Source organism: Onychostoma macrolepis, chromosome 05 (assembly GCF_012432095.1).
Source record: "Onychostoma macrolepis isolate SWU-2019 chromosome 05, ASM1243209v1, whole genome shotgun sequence".
In the NCBI taxonomy this organism is placed as follows: Eukaryota; Metazoa; Chordata; class Actinopteri; order Cypriniformes; family Cyprinidae; genus Onychostoma; species Onychostoma macrolepis.
Window position 1 is genome coordinate 4397968 of NC_081159.1, and position 19671 is coordinate 4417638.

At 38.6% G+C, this 19671-nt stretch overlaps 1 protein-coding gene across 3 annotated transcripts in view; it reads left to right on the forward strand.

The window, feature by feature from the left end:
- ssh1a (slingshot protein phosphatase 1a) overlaps positions 1–19671 on the forward strand; it is a 43357-nt gene that overhangs the window by 6176 nt on the left and 17510 nt on the right. Inside the window, exon 1 of one of the 3 annotated variants that reach the window (XM_058775708.1) lies at positions 11566–11820. The exons of the other annotated variants lie outside the window; for them this stretch is intronic. Coding sequence (XP_058631691.1) covers positions 11723–11820 — 98 coding nt within the window. The 5' untranslated portion in view covers positions 11566–11722. Of the gene's footprint in view, positions 1–11565; positions 11821–19671 lie in introns of those variants that run through there. 3 annotated transcript variants of the gene reach the window in all.

Genomic DNA, 19671 nt, shown 5'->3' on the forward strand with positions numbered 1-19671 from the left:
TCTACTACGAAGCCATGCTGTTGTAATAGCTGCAGTATGTGGTTTTGTATTGTCCTGCTGAAATACACAAATACACAATACCTTCCCTGAAATAGACGTCGTCTGGAGGGGAGCATATGTTGCTCTAAAACCTTTATATACCTTTCAGCATTCATAGTGCCTTCCAAAACATGCAAGCTGCCCATACCGTATGCACTTATTTACATTTACATTTAGTCATTTAGCAGACATTTTTATCCAAAGCGACTTACAAATGAGGACATTAGAAGCAATCAAAACCAACAAAAGAGCAACAACATGCAAGTGCTATTACAAGTCTTGGTTAGCCTAACGCAGTACACACAAAAAGTTTTTTTATTTTTTTTTAATGAAACAAGTAGATAGAATAGAAAAAAAGAAAGCTAGTGTTAGTTTTACAAGAAAAGCTAGCAGTTAGAGAATAAATATGCAATTGATGGAGGGTCAAATGTGTATTTTTTTTTAAATAAAAAGAAGAAAGATAGATAAAATAAAATTAGAATAGAGAGTGCTAGAGTTAGAGAGTGCTAGAGTTAGAGGGTCAAATAAAGATGGAAGAGATGAGTTTATGCAACTTATGCACCCCCATACCATCAGAGATGCTGGCTTTTGAACTGAACGCTGATAACGCGCTGGAAGGTCTCCCTGCTCTTTAGCCTGGAGGACATGGCGTGCATGATTTCCAACAAAAATGTCAAATTTGGACTCGTCTGACCATAGAACACTTTTCCACTTTGAAACTTTTCCTCTTTGTAAATGAGCCTTGGCTCTCAGGACACGACGACGCTTCTGGACCATGTTCATATATGGCTTCCTTTTTGCATGATAGAGCTTTAGTTGGCATCTGCAGATGGCACGGCGGATTCTGTTTACCAACAGTGGTTTCTGGAAGTATTCCTGGGCCCATTTAGTAATGTCAATGACAGAATCATGCCGATGAGTGATGCAGTGTCGTCTGAGGGCCCGAAGACCACGGGCATTCAACAAAGGTCTTCGGCCTCGTCCCTTACGCACAGAGATTTCTCCAGTTTCTCTGAATCTTTTGATGATGTTATGCACTGTAGATGATGAGATTTGCAAAGCCTTTACAATTTGAAGTTGAGGAACATTGTTTTTAAAGTATACCACAATCTTTTTATGCATTCTTTAACAGATTGGAGAGCCTCTGCCCATCTTTACTTCTGAGAGACTCTGCCTCTCTTTTATAGCTAATCGTGTTACAGACCTGATGTCAATTAACTTAATTAGTTCCTAGATGTTCTCCCAGCTGAATCTTTTCAAAACTGCAGAACAGTTCTAAGCATTTCTCATGCAGTTCAATTAAATGTAATTCAGTGTGGCGGCTCTAATGTTGGTGTTTGACTTTGAGCATATTTGTCTTGCTTTTTCATGACATTTTAGTGTCATTTTTGATGTTAAAATATCTTTTTTTTGACTGATGACAGACGTTATGAATGTTTGGAAAATCATTATTTTTCTGTTTTTATTGACACTGGTAGTGGAGAAATTTTCGCTTTAATTGGTCACAAATGTAAAAATATGCTGATGCAGGAATCAGTGCAGTATATATAATTTTACAGTCACAGCCTTGGTCTTTAGTATGGCCAAAGGCTTTTCCAGTAGGGAGGGCATTTGTCCGGACTGTTTTTAGATTGAGCATTTTTTCATTGAACATATCTTTTAGAGGACGCATTAAACTAGGGCTTGTGTCTGCTGGGATTGGACTAATGTCCCAGTCCTTTCAAACTTTGAATCTAGGTCACCACTAAGGGTGGAAGAAAAGTTCTTAAAAGACAAGTCGTTCACTGATGTGCAGTACTTTGTGAAACTCTGAGCTCTGTATTTCCATGTATTTCTAAGTGTTGCCATCTAGGTGTCGGTCAAACAAGGTAAAATAACTTGTGAAGACAGATGGAATTCTTATGTACAGTACAGATGGAGGAGGTAAAGGAAGAGGATGTGTACAGAGGAAGATTTGTCATTCTAAAGGTCACATGACATCCTCAAAGGTCACATTGCTCAGGAAATAACTCTTGTGTTGACTTTAAACCCAACACAAGTTGAATCAATAGCAATTTTTGTCCTACATTTACATTTTCTGTTTAAATGACAGTAGAGGTACTATAATGACTTGTTTGTTTTGTGCTTTTAGTAAAAGTGTCTGTGAATGAACGGCTTGTGAGAAGCACATTCAAACTAACTAATCCCCAGAACGTGTGAACACAGATAATGAGTACTTTGTTAAAGACTAAAAGGAAACGGGTCGCTTTTTATTTTGATCAATCTTACAAAAGGGAGTGGAGGAGCTACTGTGCCAGTTACCTGAATGAACCCACTAACGCCGTCTGTCTGTTTTCTGCTGGATGTCAGCACATGTGGCGTGTGTGACCTACATAAGGTCATTTGATAAGCGAAAGAGCAGTTGTTCCCTCAGCGCATTTTAAGTGCTTTTAGTACTTTGTCCATCTCTGTCTCTTTCTCGCTCTGTTTGCCCTGTGATTGGTTTAGAAGACAGTGCTTAGTGTTTCTGTAAAAACAGGATATGAGAAAAAGACTCTGAGATTCCAGCGTTAGCGATTGCAAACACAATGGAGGCTGTGTCTGATTTCTGTATCTTCCTGTGACTCATAGATAAGACTTCAGTCCCTCAGCACTTCTTAACCAAACAGAGTTTCTTTCAAAGACCAATTAGAGAGAACATACTGTGAACCCAAAAAGTAGTGGGCACTTAAGCTACACTTAAAAATAAATTAAAGTAATTGCAAAATCACTTTGAGATCGCTTGGTTAAAGGTTTAAGTAAAAACCTAAGGTTTAAGTAAAGTTTGTTCTGAGAAGAGCTCTAGCATCATTTGTTTCAGCACCACTTGTTTTATTGTATTTATTTAATCGTGCTGGTTTCCCAAACTGGCGTTTGTAAACCCCTAGAGGTTTGTAAAGGACCTGCAGGGAGTTCCAATAAATAATCAGAATCCGAATCGGAATGAGCTTTATTGCCAGGTATGTTTACACATATGAGGAATTTGTTTTCATGCCAGAAGCCAGAACAGAATGACAGAGACAGAACAAACACAGATAATAAAATAATAAAAATATACAAATTGGCAATTGTATATACAGGCATATTATGTGCAAATTTGAAATGTAGACTAAGTATGTGTGTTAGATAAATACTTGTGTATAAATAGTGTTAGTAGTTATTGTGACGTGTTCATGAGATGGATTGCCTGAGGGAAGAAACTGTTTCTGTGCTGGTCGTTCTGGTGCTCAGAGCTCTGTAGCGTCGACCAGATGGCAGCAGTTCAAAGAGGGAGTGTGCTGGATGTGAGGGGTCCAGAGTGATTTTGCCAGCCCTTTTGCTCACTCTGGATGAGTACAGTTCTTGGAGAGTGGGGAGGGTTGTACCAATGATTCGCTCAGCAGTCCGGACTACCCTCTGTAGTCTTCTGAGGTCAGATTTGGTAGCTGAGCTGAACCAGACAGTTGCAGAGGACCGATTCAATGATGGCGGAATAAAACTGTTTCAGCAGCTCCTGTGGCAGGTTGAACTTCCTCAGCTGGTGAAGGAAGTACAACCTCTGCTGGGCCTTTTTCACAATGGAGTCAATGTGAGTGTCCCACTTTAGGTCCTGGGAGATGGTGGTGCCCAGAAACCTGAATGACTCCACTGTCGTTACAGTGCTGTTCATGATGGTGAGTGGGGGGAGTGCAGGGGGGTTTCTCCTGAAGTCCACGATCATCTCCACTGTTTTGAGCATTGAGTTCCAGGTTAAGAAATAATTCAAATAAATGTTTTGAAAATGAAAACAAGTCAAAACAATGAAATAAAGATTATATTTTTTGTCTACCTGCATGTCATGTGACAATTAGCTGACAAACACCAGGTAACAATCGTCCAGAAGCAACAGGTTAAAGTTAAAACGCCTTAATGATGGAATTGTTTCTTACAAGACATGCAACTTTTCACTTCACAAGTCGTGTGGATTATTGTGATGTTTTTATCAGCTGTTCGGACTCTCGTTCTGACGGCACCCATTCACTGCAGAGGATCAATTGGTGAGCAAGTGATGTAATGCTAAATTTCTCCAAATCTGTTCTGATGAAGAAACAAACTCATCTACAGCTTGGGTCAGTAAATTGTCAGCAAATTTTCATTATTAAACTATTGAATTAGTCTAAATACTTATCAAGGCCACTGTATCTTTTAAAATCAGAATAGAAATTCCAATTTTACTAATGTTCAACCTTTATTCTAAAAATCTATGTGTTCATGGAACTATCCAGAGCACAGATAATAGACAGAAAAGATGTGTGTGTTGGGAACATGATGTCCTAGAGGCTCATGTGAAACAAATCCTCTTTTAATGAGGAAAAACAAGGTTCAGATAAAATCGCTAGTGCAACAGATGCATGGAGCTAAATAAAACAATGTAAGAACAGTAGCATCAGCACTTCTTCCACACAAACAGCCATTTTAGACAGTAAAACTTAGATTAAATTTAGGATGAACCTCAGAAGGAACTGAAACACTAGTGGTTTTGGAGTAGGTCAGTCTAGAGTCTGAGCTAGCTACTGTTGTGAAGACACAAACTACTAGTTGTTAAATGTTAAGTAGGTCCTGGACTGAGCATTCCAGCTTGTTCCATTCAATGTTGTGCAATTATTAGAACGTGACAGATACCCAGTATTTGATGCAATTCGTTTACGCACACATATAAAAACCTGTCCTTCTGCCTGAGCTCTTTGATTCCTGAAGTGACACCCATTGCTAGTAGAAGACGGTTTGAACCTGACAAATTCCTTTTCTCTTACCTAAGTCTGATTTATCTTGTATTTTCTGAAATACTGTGGAAAATTTGTGTTGTGGCAGAATCTGCAATGCTGTTACGTGTAGTTAGTGGTTTAGTGTGAACTCTGTGGAAAGGGCTGATGAATGCCATGACTTTGAATATTTATAATGCAGATATATAGCACGTTCATGCAAATGAGAATAGATTTGTACAAATCTATTTGTATAGAATAGATGGTACAAGATGCCGCCGCAGACAGCAGCCTCAGTGTCTTGCTCTCCAGTTTTTGTACTGTTTTTGTTATTTTTTCCTGTTTTTGTTTGTCTAACACGATCAGTTTTACCAGGGGTGAACTGCTAAACATTCGGCAGAACACACCACATGGTCTTCTACCAGATTTCATTTATTCGGACATTTTGCTGAATGTTGTAGTTGGCGGAGCAACGGCGCTGATCAAATGCTTCAGGACGCGCAGAAGGGGGAAGCGAGCCGGCGCGCTCATGAAGCTCAGACAGTGCGGATTCAGAACGGCGCTGCCTAGCATCCATCTCGCGAATCTCCGCTCTCTACTCAACAAAACGGACAAACTCCTCCTGCTCTCCTGGATAAATAAGGATTTTTCACACTCGGCTGCTCTTTGTTTCACGGAAACCTGGCTGAATTGACACCATTCTGGACAGCGCGTTAAGTCTGCCGGGCTTCCAACTGTTCAGAGCGGATCGCTATGCGGAATCAACGGGGAAATCACGAGGCGGCAGGACATGTTTTTATATCAACAAAAGGTGGTGTACAGACATTACAGTGTTAAAGAAGATGTGCTGTCCAGATCTAGAAGCGCTTTTCATCAACTGTAAGCCTTTCTATTCGCCGCGGGTCTTTTGCTCGTTCATTATCGTAAGTGTTTACATTCATCCGCAAGCGCACGTGAGCTCAGCTTTACAGAAACTCGCTGATCAAATCACAGAGACAGAACAACAATACCCGGACTATGTTATTATCATTCTCGGGGACTTTAATAAAGCAAATCTCTCCCGTGAACTGACAAAATACAGGCAGCATGTTAGATGTCCCACCAGAGACGGTAATATATTGGATCACTGTTACACAGCAATAAGAGATGCCTATCACTCTGTCCCACGGGCAGCTTTAGGACTTTCTGACCAGTTTGGTTCATCTTATACCAACTTACAGGCAAAAACTTTAATCTGCTTAACCTGCAGTAAAGACTGTGGACCAAAAAAAGATGGACCAACGAAACAGAGCGGGCATTACAAGCCTGTTTCGACCCCACTGATTGATTGTTTTTGAAGCTGCCACCAACGATCTGGATGAGCTCACAGAGTCTGTAACATCCTATATTAGTTTCTGTGAGGATATATGCATTCCTACCAGGACTCACTTAACATTCAACAATGACAAGCCATGGTTCACAGAAAAACTCAGACATCTTCGTCAGGCCAAAGAGGACGCCTACAGAAAGGGGGACAGAAGGTGCGTTCCGATTGACAGGATCCATACGCAGTGTTCACTGCTCCCTACTCCCTAAGCACGGGATATCCATCGAAGTGGACTTCGCTGACAATAATTGCTCATTTGGAATGCCCTGAAACGTCATCAAAGAAAATCAACGGCAGTGGTTTCACCTTGTGCGCTTTCTTTCCCACACGCAGCCTCATTAACTCTCCTGAGGTAGATAAAGCAAAATAAAAATGACAGAGCCTCAGTTGTTTTTCGCCGGTTTTACTTTCGCCTGTTCATACAAATACAATACAAATACAAATACAACTGTGGAAAGCCATTCAGACCATCACAGACTACAAGCCCCCGCCACAGGCCTGTGATGATGACACATCCCTCCCAGATACACTCAACCACTTTTATTCACGGTTTGAAATGCAGAATGACACACCTGCACAAAAACTGCCCACACCTCCCAACGACCAGGCGCTCTGTCTGTCTCCAGCCGACGTAAGGAAGACCCTATCTAGGATCAACCCACGCAAGGCTGCGGGTCCCGACAACATACCTGGCCGTGTACTGAAAGACTGTGCTGAACAGCTGACAGATGTCCTAACGGATATCTTCAACACCTCGCTGAGCCAGGTAGTCGTCCCCACATGTCTCAAATCCACAACAATCATACCGGTACCAAAGAAATCACCTGTGTCCTGTCTAAATGACTACCGTCCCATAGCACTGACTCCAATCATAATGAAGTGCTTTGAGAGGTTAGTCATGCACAACATCAAAACCAGCCTCCCCAACACACTCGACCCGCTCCAGTTTGCATACCGTCCGAACCGCTCTACGGACGATGCAATCTCCTCCACCCTCCACCTGGCTCTTACCCACCTAGAAAACAAAGACTGTTATGTTAGAATGCTGTTCATTGACTTCAGCTCAGCATTCAGCACAATAATTCCACAACAACTCATCTACAGTTTTACTGTAGATTTGAAACTCCCAGTCTAACACCCTACACACCCCAAACATCTCTCCACACCAGAGTCCTGCACGCGGGTGACGGGTGTACCGCAAAAATTGATGTACGGGTGGAATAATATTGACGTGTCGGGTGCGGTGCGGGTGCGGTGCGGGTGCGGGTCGGACTGGTGACAGGCACGGGCGGGTTGCGGGTACAATTATAACCAAGACTGTTTCGACTTAATCCAGTACAGGCTGGATTAAGTGTTTGCGTGCTTGTGTTCGCGAGCTCTGTCTGAAGACCGGGCTTCTACAGCGGGATTTGCAAACACTGAACACATTGAGTGTTGCTTTCTCTCTGTCTGTTAATTTGTTGGGCTGCATGTGTTAAATGTTATTATTAATTTTTAAACGCATTAACGCATCTGATTTTTGTCTGTATTTACTGCAGTTTTATGGTCACATGGTGACCTATACATGTTTAACATAAATAGCCCAGTTTGTACATGAGAAAATTATTACTGTAGCGATGCACAATACATCTGTACTGTATCAATTACTGAGCAATATTAAATATTTTTTATTTGTAGTATCTGTTGAAATGCTATATATTAATAAATATTGTATTTTACTGGTGTACTGTAAAATCAAATTATTATTAATTTATTATTTTTTACAGTGAAATACACTAAGTTTGTTATTATATATTTTGTGGTCGTTTATTTATGGTTAAGAGACATTTGTTATTTAACATTTTATAGTCATACTGATAAATAGTCACAAAATGTCTTGCAAATTGCAAGCAAACCTTTAAAAAAAAGGCTAAACAGAGGAGCCCCCCCCATAATTTTTTTTACCCTTATCAGAGACAGAACCGCTCTAATAGCTGTAACCCTAATCTTACCCTTTGCGAGATGTACACAGGAATGCCCGCTGAACCGGCCAAAGACTTGATTTCCTGTGAAATCAACCAGGCGGCACAGCATTGAGCCAGCTGGTGATTTCACCAAACAGATAGCGAGGCAGGAGCAGCCAAGCACAGCAATCTGTGTTTATGTTTGGGTGTATATCAGGGTTTGAGTATTTGGGTGTGTGGATGTCTCTGATCTGTTAGGGAATATACAAGTTAAAATGTTGCAATATTGTTCTGAAAGACAAAACAAAACATGGCTTACAGTTGATCTTGGTGCTCTAATTTTGAACATCAATTTTAACCTAAAAGAATAGTTCACCTAAAAATCTTTGTTTTTGTTTTTTTCTTTAGAGGGTGTTAAAGTGCACTTTCAACCAATGACAACATTTATATCTTTCTACCATCCCTGCTGATCAAAACCTAATCTAAAACCAGCCCAAGTTGGTTTGCTGGTCTCAGTTGGTCTTCCAGTCTGGTAAGGCTGTTGGCTGGTTTCAGAGCAGTTTTGGAAAATTTTTGGCTGGTCAGACTGAGAAAATACTAAGCCAGCTAAGATCAGCAAACCAACTTTTTTTCAGCAGGATGTACTTGATACCAAAACATGGTATTTCCATTTACATCTTAATCTTAAAAGGATCATTTTCGCAGAAATCAAACAACGCTGAATGAAAGATCCACTATTTAACATATTAAACTATGAGCGGAAAAGACTGCAACCAATTACAAATGTGAACTGTCAGCCAGGATAGAAAGTGACCTATCTGCATAAGCAAGCAATTGGCCTATTGTGCATGGCAATTAAATTAAATAGCATGACCTTTTTATTTCTTTTGCTGCCCATTAAAAGAATAGTTCACCTTGTAACGAAAATGCACTCACCCTCTGGCCATCCAAGATGTTGATGCATTTGTTTCTTCATCTGAACAGATATGGAGAAATTTTAACATTTCAACACTTGTTTGCATTCAGTGGATCCTCTGCAGTAAATGAAGAAACAAACTCATTTACATCTTGGATGCCTGAGGGTTAGTCAATTGTCAGCAAATTTTAAATTTTTGGCAAACTATTCTTTTAAAATAACATTACTGTTTTCTTAGAATCACGTTTTACTGCAAGTGCACAAATTGCATGAATGTGCATCGCACTGCATTAATATTTATTCTTGAGACTAGAGTTGTTTTCAACATCGCTCGAACTCAGGCCAGTGTATGTGGCAATTCATATGATTAATTAAGACAGGCATTTGGCCAATAGATTGGTGAGCACTGATGTCATATGCAATTCATCATTCTTGCCTTGACACCTGAGGAAAGATTGGTGCGCTGTTTGCCCTCCTCCCTCTTTTTGTCCCTCGTTTTTCCTTCGTTGCTCGGCAAATATATAATGGAAATGTTATGTAACATTGCTCTCAGAAAAGAAGCTTTTAATCTTTTTGTGCCTGTGTGTGCAGAAAAGCGATTGTAGCACTTTTGTGTACCAGTGCAGTCTCAGCACACTGAAATAATCCAGTGAACACACACCTTACGATATATACACACACACACACACACACACACACACGCCTGATCTGTTTAAAGCTCCACATGCAGGCGTCCTTAATCGGGACACCTGTCAGGTGTTCTGGAGTCTGCATTGCCATGGTTATGCTGAGTCACATGGGAAGCTCTGTAAGTGTCGTCATGTGCTTCATGACTTAGTGTGTCAAAGCGTGAGCAAATAAGGCTAGTCGAGCTGGGATATACATCATGAAGATATTTAAACGCTCACACCTGTCATATATATATTATAGTAGACCGAAGAACGTCTGGTCAAGTACCACATGGCCAACTGTTGTAGTCTATTAGGGCATTTTGTTAGGATGAAGGGGGTAGACTACTGTGAAATTTGAAAAACGATGTTTGATTGTTATCAAAGTAGGTCATTAGCAAATTCCACATAATTTTTGTTGGTGGTAAATCGTTCCAGATTAAGAAAGATTTTATGCTCATGGCTATGAGGAGTTGTTCTGAATTTAAAACAAACATCTTGTGACTCTCATATTTGACCCTCACTTCTGAAAGAAACCCAACGTAATTCCTTGCTCCGTAGGCTTCCATTGCAGGTTCAGGTTACACTTTATTTTAAGGTGTCCTTGTAACAGTGTAATTATTATACATTTAAATACTGAGTAATATTAATTAACTGCATGTACTTACTATTAGGGTTGGCTTAGGGTTACTTGCATGTAATTATGCATAATTTATTTTTATTATAATAGTAAATACATGTAACGTGTAACAAGGACACCGTAAAATAAAGTGTTACCCAAGTTCATTACTGTACACATGGTTTCTGCTTATTTTGATGAACTGAGGGACAAATCAGGGTTATTTTTAGTGGTAATTGACAGCATACCGCTTGTATTGAACCCAGAACATTCCTTCAAAGAGTGTAACCTGGCAGCATTGTGTTTGTTTGCTGTTTTTGTTTGCTCGTTTCACAGATCTCGCTGATCCAGAAAGCCAAAAATTCCAAATGCCCATTCGCTCGGCTTCTTTAGTTAATTTAGACGGCTCTCTTCATCTTCCTTTCTGTTTATCCTTCCTTCCTTCCTTCTTAAATAACTCCCCCTCCCCCTTTTTTGTAGATTCCCCCCGGCTGTTTCTGTTCCTTGGTGTCTCAGTTTACTCTTTGTTCTGTTTTATCAGCTTTTAGACAGAAATAGTCAACCCTCTTCATCTGAGTACTGCTTTTTCATTTGTGTGTGTGAGAGAGACCCAGTACTCTGTCCTTCTCACTCAAGCCGCAGTGTTGACAGGCAGATAGTGGAGTACAGACAGTCAGCCAGTCTCTGCACTTACTGCAGTCTACTTAGGACACTCACTCAAGGGGGGAGCTCATCCCCCGTCTCTGCTCCTAATGAGATTTTAAAGAGGCTTCCCTGCTTCGTCCGACAGCAGCAGGCACTGTTGCCCATGCTTAGCCCATGTGAGGATTCTGGGACAGATCATTTTAGGGTGTGGCAAGCAACGAGGAGTCCCAGCTAAGAAGGTCAATACATTTCTTGCTGTTAGGCAGCCTGTGTTTTTTTCTTTTTGTCTGATTGTCTTTAGGAACAAGTGGGATTTTTATGCTTTTTCTCTCCGTTTTTCTTTATCATTCCTGTCAGATTTGCTGGAGTGAAGTTGTTTTGTTTCTCCAAGAGACACACCAAGATCTCTGTGGCCTGCTGGGCTTCTTGCAGTGTCAGAGTTGTTTGGAGTGCTCTAATTTCAGTGGAGAGATCTCATGTGCACACACACAGAGTGCCTCATCCCTTCCTGCAAATTCAAGGGAACAGGTTTTTCCTCCTCTCTCTATTTACAGACACACAGAGAGAGAGAGAGAGAGAGAGAGAGAGAGAGAGGGAGGGAGTGCGTCAGTAGAAACTGGCTCACTCACACACTCAGAGAGCGTCAGACCTAGGTAGGGGCTGCAGATGCGCTCCTCCTCTCCTCTGCATGCTGTTTTTCTCCCTCTGTCATAAGCAACTGGAGATCTGAGCGAAGCGTGCTGCTGCAGACCGGGGCGAGGGAGATTTCCCTGCAGCCAGCAGCAGGATGCATCTGGTCGTGGACTCCTGTCAGGAAGTTGTGCTGAAGATGCTACCGTACTTTGTGGATAATGCATTCGTCACACAGAGGCAGATCTACCACATGTGAGTGAATCGGAGTCTTAAGTGAAATCGGCGCTGGTGCAGATTGCAGTGGCGTTTATTGCAGTGATTGATTCTTGTGATGCGTGGCTTGTACAGTAGGATCCAGAAGTCTAGAACTGAGGGATTCAAATTTTTTAAATCTGGAAATGAACAGTGTTTTAGGATTTTGGTGTGCAGTTAATATGAAATATTTAAGATTCTGGACTATTTCCAGGTTACTAATAAAACAAATTTGCGATATGTGAACTATTTACAGATGGTCAGAAGTTCTTTCTTCTATTGAAGCTCAAGATGTTGTATAGATTATTCTCAAATCGTGCTGGAGAACATGATTAGCAGGTTTACACCAACTTATTATAGAGCTCCAACTGCTGGAGTTCTGCTGTCATTAAAGCACAAAAGGAAAAAAAAAGAATGCTAAGACATTGTTGAATGTTAATTAATCGTCTGAAAATGATTATTTCCACTTTAACTTTTCACTCAAATTATTATGGTAATAATATACAGTTTGGGGGTGGTAGAATTATAAATGTTTTTGAAAGAAGTCTCACCAAGGTTGAATTTATTTTATCACGTACAGTAAAGGCAGCAATATTTTAAATAAATTTTGCAATTTAAAATAACTGCTTTCTGTTTTAATATATTGTAAAATATAATTTATTTTTGTGATGCAAAGCTAGTTTTCAGTGTCACATGATCCTTCAGAAATCATTCTAACCTGCTGATTTTGTGCTCAAGAACATTTCTTATTATTATCAATATTTAAAACAATTGTGCTGGTAAATATTTTTGTGGAAACCATAATACACTATTTCAGGATACTTTAGAAATTAGAAATCTTTTGTAACATTATAAAGTATCAATTTATTTCGAAAGAAAGAAAGAAAAACATCTTAATAAAAATCTTGCAAAAAAAAGAAGTATTTTCACTAGTGGTTTGACATTTGGACCCCACTGTAACTTCTGGACAATTTCTTGAGTAATAACTGTAGTACAGCATCAACTTGGACTACAGGTGATGTGTGACCCAGTTATAGCAGCTGGTAGCATTCATGCATACTTCATATTTTCAAATATATTTGCAATTTGAACTTACATGTGTGTTTGTACTTTATGTTGGTCACATACTATAGATTTGCACTGACCTGAATCAGTCTTGTCTTGCCTCATCAGAACAGAGTTTTGTTGCCCTTACGTAAGAGCGATTGCCAGTGTTACCTGATGTTGTTTGCATATCTGAACGAAAGTCATGCGGTTGTCTGATTTTACAATTTGTATTTGCCCTGGGTTGTGTTTGAGGCGCAAACTATGTGCGTTATATAAGAGTCCATGTACCACTTTGTTCCTGCAGATGGTCATTTCACAAATACTGTCAGACGGAGATGATGCAGTGCCAAATGAGTCATAACCTTCACATGAATTTACTATCACTTACAGTATGTGGGCTTGTTAGGCCTGCATGTGTGTTTGTGTTTGATACTGTCCTTTGCTGTGATATGGTAAGTATTTTTGGCTCATGCATTTGTGGAGGGGTTGTTGAGAAAATATGTGTGTTTGGGAGAAAGTCAGTAAGAGTTAATCAGAAGTTGGCCCTCTACTTGGGTGGGCAGATATGTTTGATGAGTTGCTGTCAATATAAAATTAAGCAACACAATGAGAATTGCAACTGTTTTAATGCACTTGTATCTAGCCGTTGTCGTTACTGGTATATCAGTTAGGTTTATTAAGTCGCACATCATTTTTGTGTTGTGACTCATGAGTATGTGAGCATTAAAACTTAAAAATTTAAACTTAAGTTTAAACTCCAGTAGAAAAAACAGTATTAGAGTTGAAAAGGTCAACTAATTCCATGGATCAGTTCAACTTGTCTGTTTGTATCAATTCAAAATTCTGATTCAATGATTCATTAGCATTACAACATCTACATTGATTTTACTTCCTGCTTTAAATGTTTTGAAAACTTTACTATTTGGTCCAAGTGATTGTTCCTCTGATTGAAATTAAGCTATTAAGAACAATTCGAAATATGGATAATATACAGTATACGCCTAAAATAATACAACAAACATTAACTAAGCAACATAAAATGCAAATAAATAAAACACCCCAATGTACGTTACTGATGATAAAAATAAGAATAACCAAAATTATTTAAGCAAATAAATACATTTATTTATTTAAATAATTTATTTGAACAATTAAATTAAATAAAGTAACGTTTTGTATCATGCAAGGAATTCTATTTCTATGGTTGTAGTTTTTACCTTTAAAATCTGTACATTTTTCATTATTTTACAGTAAAATTACATGTAATGGTAACATGGTAAGGTAACTTTTACAGTTAACTAATTACCAGCTTTTTACTGTATTTGTTTTTCAAGGTTTTTTAAAATTTGTTTTTAGCTTTTTATTCTATTTTTACTAACTTTATTTATTTATTTTTTACAGTACGCCTGAGTTAATTTGTGTGATATTTGTCAGGAAAGAAAGTTGACAACTTTATATTTGTGGTGCGGTTTTGATTCCAGATTTTCTAGCAAAGCACTGTTTATCCTACACCAGGTACCACGTATCCATCTGCGGCCGACTCTAAACATACAAGTGAAACGTGGACAGAGGCGTTTTAGAGCGGTTACTTCTCAAAACTCTTACTCGCATCATAATTACACCCTTGGAGATGAGCGTATTCTGCACAGGGCTCGTGTATCGTCATTTACAGCTGTCTGTCTCTCAGTCATGACTCAATCCATCAGCACAACGGCACCGAGCTGCTTCCAGCCTTCACATAAATCGCTCAGAGGGGCGGACAGAGAGAGGAGAAACAAAAGAGAGGAGGATGGAAACAAAAGCCTCTGTGATCCGCTGACACCCTCGAGGCCTTTGGAGGGAGGGTGAGAAAGTTGAAGAGGGGAATAAGAGAAAGGGAGGAGGAGGAAGTAGGAGAGAAATAAAGAAACCGGTGGGGCGGGGGTACAATGCCAGTTTTGTTGCTGGTTGCTTATCATGTGATGGTTGTTCCTCTGAATGCTGAGACACTGGAAGTCCAGTCAGGAAAAATGAGAGGGATGAGTCAGCAAAGGGTCACAGCCACAGCAGGCCGAGAAAACAATGTGGCCCTGAAATATTTAGCCTGCCTAGACCATGATGGTTTTGAGTAGCCACTCCTAAACATCCAGCCCATGAGCTTTTTGATTGTACACTTCTGTTATCTAGCTTTCCAGTTAATGCTTTATATTATTGTTGCATAGATCTATGTGTTTGAGAAACTACATACTTTCTAAATTGGCTAAAGTTGGCCATAACAAATCTCAGAAGAAAAGCATTGTCTTGCTGCTGTTGCCTATTTGCTGTGAATTTTATTCATCTGGAAAAATGACCTGAGACAAATGCGCAGTAGCAAACATTTTGCATAATTAGGCTGTATTCATGCAAGCAGACCAATCCTAATCACAGTTCTGTTGATTAACAGTTCTCTTATAAAAGAGAGTGAGTGACAGCTTCATTCATTAACTGATGTGACTGCTTTAAATATTCAGGAGAGTGATTTAGAGAGCGTGTGCTGCATGAATGGAGCCACAGTCAACAGCTAGTTGTGTAAGTCATTGACACACATATGACATGCATGTAGGCATTGTAGGTTTGTTTTGTACTTGTTAGTAGAGCCCTGCACGGGCCTAAAATTTAGGCCCTAGCCCGGCCCTGGCCCGAGACGCCCCTTTACGCCCCTTTTCCCCCTTCTCCCAAAACAGCTTATCTACTACTGTTTCAGTTATTAAACTAGTTCAGTTTTGTATGAAATGGCAAAGTAATTGTAATTAGTTTCGTTATTTTATTAAGTTAATTTAGAAAAACGTTTGGAGCATTTTTTTTTTATTCGTTAAATGTAAGTTTTTGTTTTTTAAAGTTAAGACCAAGCGGCCAGCAGCAGACAGCGAGTTGATCATAGCCTATGTTTGATCAATTTAGCTTTCTCAAATCATCAAGACTTCTCTAAAATTAAATCTATAATTATAAAACAGCTCCACAATGTTAGTTTAAACGCTTGAGCTAGATAAATGTGCACTGATGCATATCCAGTAGTTTGTGCGGAAAGTGGAAGTTGAAGCGCGCTTTACTGAACGCGCAAGAACGATCACTTGCATTGGAAACATTTCAAAATACGCTTTCATTTTTGCTAATAAAGGTAAGAGTAAAAGGCTACGTTTGTTCGGAACTGTAAAGGGTCTACCTTTATTTGTGTGCACTCAATATCAACAAAACGTGCTTTCATAAAAAAAAAAAAAAAAAAGCAGTTTCGGTTTTGAGCAAGCGGAGCGTTTCTGAAAAACCGAAACACAGCATATAGTCTACTTGCCTCACTGACTTGATAAATATAGTATCTATAGAAAGCTTTGAATTACTACTTTAAAACGAAATAATTCGAATCGAAAACAAAAACTCTTTCATTATAAAATCCCTAAAGATGCATTTCTCTCTAAAGGCGCATCCAGTGAGGAGATGGCGAGTCAGGATCATCATCAAATGTATGGCTGATCAAAAATGCAGCTTTTCCCGAAGCATTGGGAACTTTTTGTAACTCCACGCTCCAACTTCTTCCTGATAATCTGCATGGTCACATGTATGCTAATGTGTGCGTATGCGTTGCGTATTGCTTAGGCGATGTATAATATTTATAATATAATCAGTATTTAATTAGCCATGTGTGCTCTGCGCGTATATGGGCACAATAAAAGGAGAGAAGCTAAATGAGCCCGAGCCCGGCCCGAATGGACTCGGCGGGACCCGACGGGCTTGCAGACCTCTACTTGTTAGTCACTAATGTTTGGCCAGTTATGACTAAAATTAGCGATAAAGTGCAATAAATTGTCTGCTGTTATGGTTACAGGCATTACTTGCATGCAGTGTACATAAAAACATATTTGTAGAAAATATTCAATATTCTGCACAATAGTTAATATATATATTAACTATTATATATACTATTGTGCAGAATATTGAATATTCTGTACATATTCAATATTCTGCACAATAGTAAAAAGATATATATATATATTATTATAGCATATATATGTATGTATATATTAGGGATGGGAAGATTCCCCGATTCGCTCAGTGCATCGGTTTAAAAAGTGTGCATTGGCTACAAGTTGTCATTTATATCACGATGCATCGTTTCTAACATATTTGCATCGGTAAAAACCGATTTATTTATATATAATTACTAGTGGATGCGCTATACTTTTATTATTTAGAAAGTGACTTGTGGTGTGGCTGACACAGAACAGCATATATATATATATATATATATATATATATATATATATATATATAATACAGTCATAGCCAAAAATATCGGCACCCTTGGTAAATATGATCAAAGAAGGCTGTGAAAATTTATCTGCATTGTTAATCCTTTTGATCTTTTATTTAAAAAATTCACAAAAATCTAACCTTTCATTGGATAATAAGAATTTAAAATGGGGGGGAAATATCATGAAATAAATGTTTTTCTCAAATACACGTTGGACACAATTATTGGCACCCCTAGAAATTCTTATGAGTAAAATATCTCTGAAGTATATTCCCATTCATATTCACGATTTTGAGCACTCCAGGGTGATTATGAACATGAAATTATCCAGCCATGGCTTCCTGTTTCACAGAAATATAAATAGGAGGGAAAACAAAGCCCCGATTCCCTTAATCATCCATCACAATGAGAAAAACCAAAGAATATATTTGAGTCTCGGGGTCAGAAAACCTAAAAAAAAATAATAATAATTGTCAAACAGCACCTACATCAGCACATGTTGTTTGGGAGGGTTTCAAGAAAACTCCTCCTCGCTCATCCAAACACAAACTCCAGCATATTCAGTTATCAGACACGACTGGAACTTCAAATGGGACTGGCTAATATGGTCAGATGAAACTAAAAAATGAGCCTTTTAGCAGCAAACACTCAAGATGGGTTTGGTGAACACAGGGATAAAAAGTACCCCATGTGTACAATGAAATATACTGCTGTATTTTTGATGTTGTGGGCCTATATTTCTGCTGGAGGTCCTGGACATCTTGTTTAGACACATGGCATCATGGATTCTATCAAATACCAACAGATAAAAAAATCAATAAGTGACTGACTCTGTTAGAAATCTTATAATGGGCCATGTTTGGATCTTCCAACCGTACAATAATCCAAACACAAACCTCAAAAACAACACAAAAATGGGTCACTGAGCACAAAACCAAGCTTCTGCTGGCCATTCCAGTCCTCTGATCTGAACCCTGAGTGAACTGAAGAGAAGAAGCATCAACATGGAGCTGGGAATCTAAAGGGTCTGGAGTGATTCTGGATGAAGGAATGGTCTCTGATCTCTTGTCCGGTGTTCTTTAACCTCATCAGGCATTATAGGAGAACATTTAGAGCTGTTAAACTGGCAAATGGAGGTTTCAATAAAAGGGTGCCGTTAATTGTGGCCAATGTGTATTAGAGAAAAACATTTATTTCATAATGATATGTCCCCCCATTTTAAATTCTTATTCTCCAATGAAAGGTTAGATTTTTGTGATTTTTTTTTTTTTTTTTTGTTTTTTTTTTTAAATAAAAGATCAAAAGGATTAACAATGCAGATTAACTTTCACAGCCTGCTTTGATTGTATTTACCAAGGGTGCCGATATTTTTTGGCCATGACTGTATAAATATTACTGTTTAGAAATAAAAAATGACTATCAGTATTACTATCAAATAAAAAATTATCAGGGACAAGTACAAATATTTTAACTAGGAATATTGCATTTTGTACTAAAATCTCACAAAATGATATTAAAATTCATTGTTCTCTCTCTGTCACTTTCTTTTTCTCTCTTTGTTTATTGATGTTTTTAAATATACATTATGTATACAGACCAAATCCAAGGGCAGGGAGAGGCCATGTATACATACACAACCAAGTTCATTAAACTGTCAACCAAAGTCATGTTCTGCTCCACCGTGTTCAGTCTTAATGTGAAGCATCCTTGCCCTGTTATGACAGTCTGATAATAGACTAGAGTGTTTTCTTGACAGCTCAGTAAGATATTGAGAGCATTTCTCACCTTACCAGCTGTTGTCCTGTCATTTCCCAGCACTGAGTTTTTGTTAAGATTTACTTGTGCCACAGTGGATTAGAATAATAGTGAGCCTCAGGTGGTTCACATTTCTAGAAGTGTGTTTAACTGCATGTGAGGCTAATTACTGCCACACCTGAAGTCACAGACCTAAAGTACCTGTCGTGAGCATACAGGTGAGTGATGGTGAGATGGGTTGTATAACATGCAAAATTCAACCCCAGACGTTTAAATATGTGCAGTCATAGTTCATTCAAAATTTAATGTTTTTTTATATGGAAAGAATGGACGCATGTCCATATACTGTATATTGATCAAAAACCCTCTCACTCTTTAATTTATTGTGACTGAATAAAAACAGATTTTGATGTCTTGTCAACTTTATTTGTATATGCTTTTGGTAACACTTTAGTATAGGGACCAATTCTTACTATTGACTAGTTGCTTATAATAATTGATAGTTAATGCCTATTATTAACATATTGGCTGTTTATTAGTACTTATAAAGCACATATTCTGCATGACCATAATCTACATCCCTAATCCTACCCAATACCTAAACTTAACAACTACCTTACTAATTATTAATAAGCAGCAAATTAGGCAAAAGTCATAGTTAAAGGTTTGTTAATAGCAAGAATTGGACCTTAAAATAAAGTGTGGCTGGTTTTCATTGTACATTTATTTATATATACGTATATTTGCACCATTGTTCAAAGATTTATTTTATTTGTTATTCATTC